General features: G+C 34.0%; 2 protein-coding genes across 3 annotated transcripts; one reads left to right on the top strand and one right to left on the bottom strand.

The window, feature by feature from the left end:
- The first annotated feature begins 1,610 nt into the window (after window positions 1-1,610).
- On the top strand, window positions 1,611-4,467 carry LOC102608381 (hypothetical protein). The gene is made up of 2 exons (XM_006489587.4): window positions 1,611-2,538; window positions 3,982-4,467. The coding sequence occupies exons 1-2, from the start codon at window positions 2,300-2,302 to the stop codon at window positions 4,037-4,039; spliced, it is 297 nt and encodes a 98-aa protein (XP_006489650.1). The 5' UTR covers window positions 1,611-2,299; the 3' UTR covers window positions 4,040-4,467.
- Window positions 4,468-4,996: 529 nt separating this feature from the next.
- LOC102608085 (uncharacterized) lies at window positions 4,997-6,574 on the bottom strand. Of its 2 annotated transcripts, none has more exons than XM_052440643.1 (3): window positions 6,314-6,574; window positions 6,173-6,219; window positions 4,997-6,072 (listed from the first exon to the last, which is right to left on the bottom strand). In XM_052440643.1, exons 1-3 carry the CDS (start codon window positions 6,395-6,397, stop codon window positions 5,178-5,180), a joined length of 1,026 nt encoding a protein of 341 aa, XP_052296603.1. In that variant the 5' UTR covers window positions 6,398-6,574; the 3' UTR covers window positions 4,997-5,177. The 2 variants fall into 2 exon arrangements, with proteins under 2 accessions (XP_052296603.1, XP_052296599.1); XM_052440639.1 differs by having other exon boundaries at window positions 4,997-6,078; window positions 6,314-6,573.
- Window positions 6,575-7,626: the final 1,052 nt, after the last annotated feature.

Raw genomic sequence — 7,626 nt, 5'->3', positions numbered from 1 at the left:
AAAACGTGTTCTTGATCTCTCCTCTTTCATTATCAATATTATTATTATTTTTTAAACTAAGGAATGCCTAACCTCATATTTCAATAACATTTCCAAATTTTGTAATTTCCCTCATATTAATATTTTTCTTTCTTTTTATTTGCTTGCATCAATTTAAAGAAAAAAAAATTAAATTATTAGAAATAATTAGTATGATAGAAAGACAAAAAAAAAATTATTAGAAATAATTAGTATGATAGAAATTAAAGTAATAGATCTAACTTTTGTTTTAAATGTTGGGGAATAAAAAATACAGTAAACAAAAACAAAACAGAACACTTGTGTTCTTAACCGAAAAAATTCAAGTATTCGAATGTAGCAGACACAAAAATATTCAAAATTGTCAATGTTGACTCGATGAGGGAGCTCTAAACTTTTTTTTCCACTTTAGTATATTATATTACATATTTTGTAATTTCATCCAATGATTCACTGGTGAAAGCAAAAATCTTTACTAGATTTGCATTTGAAATGAAAATCCCATATCAAGAGTCTTTTTTTTTTATCACGACTGGTATGAAAGTCACATGTGATTGGGGATGGCAAAAATTTGGGTCGATCCTAAAAAGTTCGGTATTAAGCTAGGTTTATTATCCAGATTTAAAAAATACGATTTTATATTTTATAATATTTTTATTTTATAGTTTTATGATTTTAAAATTTCATCTTAATGAAATTGAGCTTAAAAATACAAACTTTAGATATTTAAAATTTTAAATATATGTAGTAGGTGGACCAAATAAATATAATTATTTAAAGTAATATATATTTTTATAAAATTTAAATTGCGGTTTATCAAGTGAAGCTTGGTTTAGCTTAGCCTCATTCCCGGCTTAGCCTCATTTCTGGTCAAGTATTACCTAATTCCCATTACCCGGATCTAGATTTGGGTTGGACGGATATTTTTGACACCTTAATTGACATAATATTCGTTCTTGAGTCTTAAAAATCCTATTGATTAATATATCATGTAAGTACTGTGAAGCTCCTTAAACTTGCCACAACACTTAAATAGAGGTTCAAGAAAAAAAAATAATAATAAACTACTTCAGAACTCAAATGGTTAAACAAGATGAGATTGAAGCAATACAAATCAATAATATACTAAAATGTTATACAATTAGCACCTCCACTTTACAAATACAACCCTTGAACTAAAAGAAAATTACTAAAAAAAATTCTTTTTGTCATTTTTTTTTATAAGGAAAAATCCTCATCATTGACTTTGTGAAAAAGCTATTATTAAATCATTAAAAGACTACTGCGGAAAACAAATCCAGCCAAGTGCACGAAACTACTCACAGCTCCCGAGAATGGAAATCACATCGGTGGTAACACCAAAGTTCTGTCCTACTGACTCCAAAACTGACATCTTATCGACCCATTAAACGTACCAAAACCCTCATTGCATCACCCACTAATCAGAATCTTCCACGTTGATACCCTGTTATTATAACGACATTAACTAACCGCACACCAACTGGCTCTACTGACAGCCCACAGATCAAATCTTCCCACAATATCTTGACCGTTGATCACCATAATGAAATAAAAAAATAAATATTTGATTTCTCTCTGATGATCTCTAAGCTGACTCTGAGTCTCTGAGCACACTTCACAAATTTGCCAAATGCCTCCTTTTCTCTGTCGCGTAATCTTTTTCTCTTCCTTTTATTAATCCCTCAAATATTGGGTTGTTAACTTCTAATATTTTGACACAATTAACAGCAGCATTTCGCAATTTAAATTTTATTTTCTTGTAAGTTGCAAGAAAAATTCCCTTTTTCCGTTCATTTTCTCAGCGAATTTCTTTTTTTTTTTTGGAAAATTAATTTTAGAAAAATCTTGTTACTTTCTGTTGCTTGTAAATTTTGTATACTTTTGTCATCAGTTGGGGAGGCTGAATTGCGTTTTTGAAGTTTGATCGTGTCAATGAATGAGCGTTGACCTTATAAAACACTGCATTCGGTAGCTAATTTTATATCAAAATTTCGATTTTTGGAGATAGGATTTGTGAATTCTTGATTTTTCTGCTATCTGGGCAAACGGGAATTTTGAGTTTACATTAAGTTGATTGATAGATTTAGGTTTTTTTGGGTTGTGGGTTGATGAGAAAATTTGAACTTTAGGGTAAGTGTTTATGAATCGGTGTGTTTTAGTGAAACGGCAAATGGGATTTTTATTAATCAGAAAAGGTCCCTGTAGTTTGTACTAACCACAAATATTTTAATCAGTTATCTTTAAACTTGATTGATTGTCTATGGCAACGGATCTTGTGGATGCTAAAGATGTTAATGGCTGCCAAAGAAAGCCTTTAAATACCAAAGAGAGTGAAAATTTTGAGAATGAAACTCATGGAGAGGAGTATAGTGAAACAAAAGCTTTGTTGTCTTCTAGGAGAGGTGGAACAGCAAGGATGTCTGATAAAACACGGCGAAAAGTGCAGTGGAATGATAAGAATGGGAAGAAACTTGCGGAGGTGGTAGAATTTGAACCGAGGTAATATATTGTTTATACGGTGTATTTTTCGGTTTTGTTTATGCTGTGGGTCGTTTGACTGTTTGCTTGAGTTTTGAGTTTCTGGTTCTCAATAGCCTAATTATGCATACTCAATCTAACTAAATGGTTACTTAAAGAAGGAACAATGGGTGAAAGTTGAGATTTTGTAGCAGGGTTGACTTTTAGATGAAGTCATTGTAATTTATTCAGCGTGTTGCTTTCTTGAATCTGTGGTCTTTAAAGTTGCTTTTACTCAGCACTTCTATCTTGTGACTAGCGGTTGAGAGAACGCCTTGCTATTTTTGTTTATGTTAAGTTGCCTATTGCTGCTTCTTATTAGTAGCCTATGGGTGGTTTTGTTAAAGTGGGTGGAGCAGTTATGGCATGAGCTGAGCTTGACCTAGTTGAGTAAATAAGTTCTGTTTTCTAGGCTTTTCTATTCACAGAAAAATCTTGCCATTGTTGCGATAGTAACTAGGCAAGCAGACTTAGAGAATATAGGTTGATATAATTTGTAGATTGATTTCTGTTATAATTAGAGGCTTAATGACCTCACCTTACAACAGTTCTCCTCCGTGATTTTTACAGATTAGCATTTTTCAGTCGTGTAATGGTTAGGTAGCGCTTAAAAGAAACACTATTGGATTAATTGTCAGCTACATCAAGTAATCTTCTAACTTCTGAATGATTAGTCTCAAACCACAGAGAATGCTTACGTTTATCATTACAGTTAAAAATTACTGCAACTTTTGTATAGTATGGTTCTTATAGATGCCAAATGTAGGACTTATTTTTTCGACTAGTTTACACTTGCTCAATTTTTGACCTTCCGGACCCTGTTGCTAGCTTTTCGTTGGTCATTCTCCTTAGAAAGCCATTCAATCTATGCTCAGGACTAACAGTACATCTACTTTCGGTTTTCACATGTTCTAGATTCTATTGGTGGCTATACCTTGTCAGTGTTATGGAATCAATCATTTGCTGTTACTTAATGCTTACTACCAAACTTCCTGGATGGCTAAGTTTGTCTGTGCGTTTCTTCAACACAATGATTGTGTCATGAAGAAATCAGTGAAAGCTTCTCTGTTTTTCCTTTCTTCTTTATGTATTTCTTTGCCTTCAGTACATATCTTAACATAATACTTTCTTGTCTCTTTACATGTTATGATGTAGTGCAAAGAAATTAGTGTAATGCTTAACTAGCAATCTATAATTATTTAATCAGATGCATTGAATCTTTTGAAACTCTTCAACCTCCTTTTTTTATTTCACCTGTATAAATACCTCGACCATAATGGGTAGGCTATGCTTCATTCATTTTACAATCATTATGCATGCGAACAATATCTACATACGATTTGCGTAGACATTGCAATTCTCTTTCTTATGCATAAACAAGTTACTGTTTCTCTCTCACTACCAACTCTCCTGTTTTGAATGCAGTGAAGCAAGTGACTCTGAAGATGAGGATTCAGAATCTTGCATCTGTACCATAATGTAGATGTTTTTTAGTAAACTGTCTATCTGTAGACTTTGCTGGAAATTAAGGTTTTCTCTTGAAAACATCATTTTGGTGAAAATTGACCATTCTCGAATATTACTGTTGTAAGGATGGACTAAAGGTCCGAAAAGAAGCTAGGCTGTCTCTCGTGGTCAGTGACGTTTGGAGCTATTCATCAAGGGTGACTTTTTATACCATTCCTTTAAAAGGATTTGCCGCGAGTTTCCACAAGCAGCAGAAAACTGCATGTATTTTTTTCCCACAGATTGAGTCAGATAATGACGACAATGGCACCCTTGCTTCCATGATATGTAATTATCGAGTGCAATTCAGATTTTTATGCCTTTTTCCACGTACTTGATTTGTTACAAGTTGAACCACTGAGGAGACATGACTATAATGTTAACAAAGTAATTTCATTCTGTTCATCTCTTTTTGCTTGGAAAAAATTGAGGAATCTCTAGCACTGAGATTTAGTTCTTGCGTGCTGATGGATTTTTTAGTCGATGACATTTTGGTCTAAACTTTCTTAAAGTTTGTGCAGTAATGATTCCCGAATCTTTGGTTGCTCTAGAGTAGAGAGCTGTTTGAAATTAAGGGGTGCATGGTGCAATTTTCCTTTATCAGGCATATATTCCATCTACCCAATTACTAAGAATGTCTTTTCATTACATCCTTCATGATTTGTTAAAAGAAATATCCGTTGATTGTATGTTACAGTAAGATGCAAATTCCATCATTCAGTTGAGTTTGCAAGTTTATACCATGTGGATTCAATTCCCTTTTTATCTCAGTAGTCGGATGAAGTTTGAAATGGTTATCTGTTGCAGTTAAGCTCTCTGGTTGCATTTGATTTTAGTAAAGCTTCTCTCCTGAAGGAAAAGAGAACATTTCAGAAACTTAATGGTTTCAACAAAGAGCCAAAAGCCACATTCTCACAGCACTCGGCAACACTACTTTCCAAAAACATCATAGTTATGAATTATAGTCAAAAATTAATAAAAGAATCAGAAACGAAAACCCAACAAGCAACAAAACAACAAACACCCCATATTGTTTCACGCTTGAACAGACTATGAATCAAACAGTTGCAATTTATGTTGGCAGAACTGAAGTTCTTGCATTTGACGATGTTTCATTATGTCGTTGATGCCTTCAAGTTGGTGATAGCTATAATTGGTATATCTTCTCTGCTTTGCCGCGAACATGATCTGCTGTTATTGATGATGCTGGTCTTGGACTCGTTACAGTTTGATGAAGCTAACCAGTTTGAAAGGCTGGCATCAACTGCAATCTCGTGCAGTAGAGGCTTCGATTGGTTGTGATGTGGTGCTAAATTGAAAGGATACAGATTGGAACTTGTCTTCAAATCAGAGGGTACTTGTGCTTCTTGCTGTAATCCATTGTTCTCCTTTCTTAGAAGCTGAGGTGCCGCAGCTCTTCTTGCCTTGACTGCTTTCCATTGAGTGAGATTCTCCACAGGATTCAACACAGAATTTACATACTGGCTCCTATCCCGGGCATTTCTTTTCGGGTCTCCATCTGTTGAGGCAGGAAGTTGCATGTGCATATGGTTGTTGGTTATGTTTCTTTCGGGTGATTCCACTGATTGATTGTTTAGTTGCTTCAAGAACTCACTTTGGCTTATTCTTTGATCATCAATGTCATTCTCATCGTCATAATCATACTCAAATTCATCATCCGCATCATCATCCTCATCCAAGTCACTCCCAATGTAGGGCATATCGCCCTCGTCCTCCTCATCATCATAGCTATCTCTGCAATTTTGGTATCTATGGTTGCTGGGAAACGGCCCCATTTTCGACCCGGTAGATTTCTCTTCGGACACAGTAGTAGACAGGCTTCCATTGGCAAATCTTTCACCATTCTTTTCCCTCATCTCATCCTCATCACTCTCCGACAATCGATATGCAGTTTCATCATCTTTTAATGGCTCATAGGTTTGAACATTCAGATTAAAGCTCACTTTCTTCCCAATTTTGATGCTTGATATCCCCTTAATCTTCTTGTCACTGCAACTAACATTAAGAAGTACAAAAAAAATTATTTTGAACTACATTTAAAAGTTTTTTTTAAAAAAAAAAAAAAGAAACCAAGAAAATCAACGCTGACCTGAGCTGAGAGACTGAAGAATCCAAAGGCTCATAACTCCCAAGTCTCTGCACAAAACCATGCATAAGCATTGAGAAAGCAAATTAAAGAAGTTGACATGTACCATAAAACAAATCAAAAGAAGTTGAAACACAGGCTTACATGGTCACCAGGCAATACTTTATTGGCCGGTTTTCGACGTCTCCGTTTGCCGGAAAAACCAAAACAACCCAGAAAACACCCCATTACAAGCCTCTGTCTGCTAAGTTCAAAGAGACAAAATCTTTGTAGGAAATGTTTTTTGTTGGCTTGATCAGGGTGGTGGTGAGTTCATAATAAGAAAGGCACCAGATGGACTGAAATAGACAGAGAGTGTGTGACACAAGAGGCAAACTTTAAAAAATGCAATTTGGGCTCCAACGGTTTTTGAAAATAGGAACGTTGGAGTTTAATGATAAGCGGAAAGGCAAAGTTTTGGGGGGGGGGGAGGAGGAGCACGAGTTCATTTAATTTTTTATTTAAGGGTGGGGATGGGGACAGAACAGCTTTCAACTTTGTCTCTTTGATCTCTTCAACAGCAAAAATGTGGTAAGAGTTAAAATTTACTTTTTAACCTTAGATTTTACAGCTTCCTTTCCTTGTTATGCAAAGCCAGTCGTCGCTGTACGTCTAGGTCTATGCTGAATCTTTTGATTCCTACATGAGATCTCTAGTAAGAAGAGGTAAAGCTAATTATAGAGGATAAAAGATGTTTTAGTCAAAGTATTAATGTTTTTTAATGCACATTGAGCGAAAATATCTTTTGCAGATATTTTTGGTGCACTGATTTCCTCTCATTTGTCAATAAACCCTAATAGTTTGCTCGATTTAATTAAAATGAAATCTGTTTGATGTGTTCAAAAACTTTAGATTGTAGTGGTTAAAAAATTAGGATGAAAGGGAATGTTCTCAGATTAATGAACAAGTCAATTCTACGGTAGTATAGTAACCCTTTTGTGAACAAATACTGAAATTCAAATTGTTATTTTCATTCTTTAAAACGTAATTGTTTAATTCAAAATCATATTAGATCAAACCAAAAACTGTTCTAATGGATGATTTTCATACAATGTATTGATTTCAAACTATGAAATTATACACTTACAGATAGGAATTTAATGTGTAACTATTATAATACTGATTAGATAAATTGATCAAAAGTGTGGTAATCAAATTAATAGCTTACTTTCTTTTAAAGTTCACGAGGTCCCATATATATTATTGAACACAAATGCAAAATGCTCCCATCTCTTGTAGAATCTAATTTTACTGAATAATAAAATTTTTAAATTCATTTCATTTTTATATACAAAATGACACATTTATAATAAGAACAAACTATATTCTTTGAGTGAGAACTATCATTTCTTGTATTATTTTTCCCTTCAAATTTATAAATAAAATTCAATTTTTATCACACTTAAAGTTGAAGGTTC

The sequence above is a fragment of the Citrus sinensis genome, chromosome 1 (assembly GCF_022201045.2).
Source record: "Citrus sinensis cultivar Valencia sweet orange chromosome 1, DVS_A1.0, whole genome shotgun sequence".
Classification (NCBI taxonomy): Eukaryota; Viridiplantae; Streptophyta; class Magnoliopsida; order Sapindales; family Rutaceae; genus Citrus; species Citrus sinensis.
The sequence above is the reverse complement of the archived record's forward strand: the minus strand, read 5'-3'. Positions and strand labels throughout refer to the sequence as shown.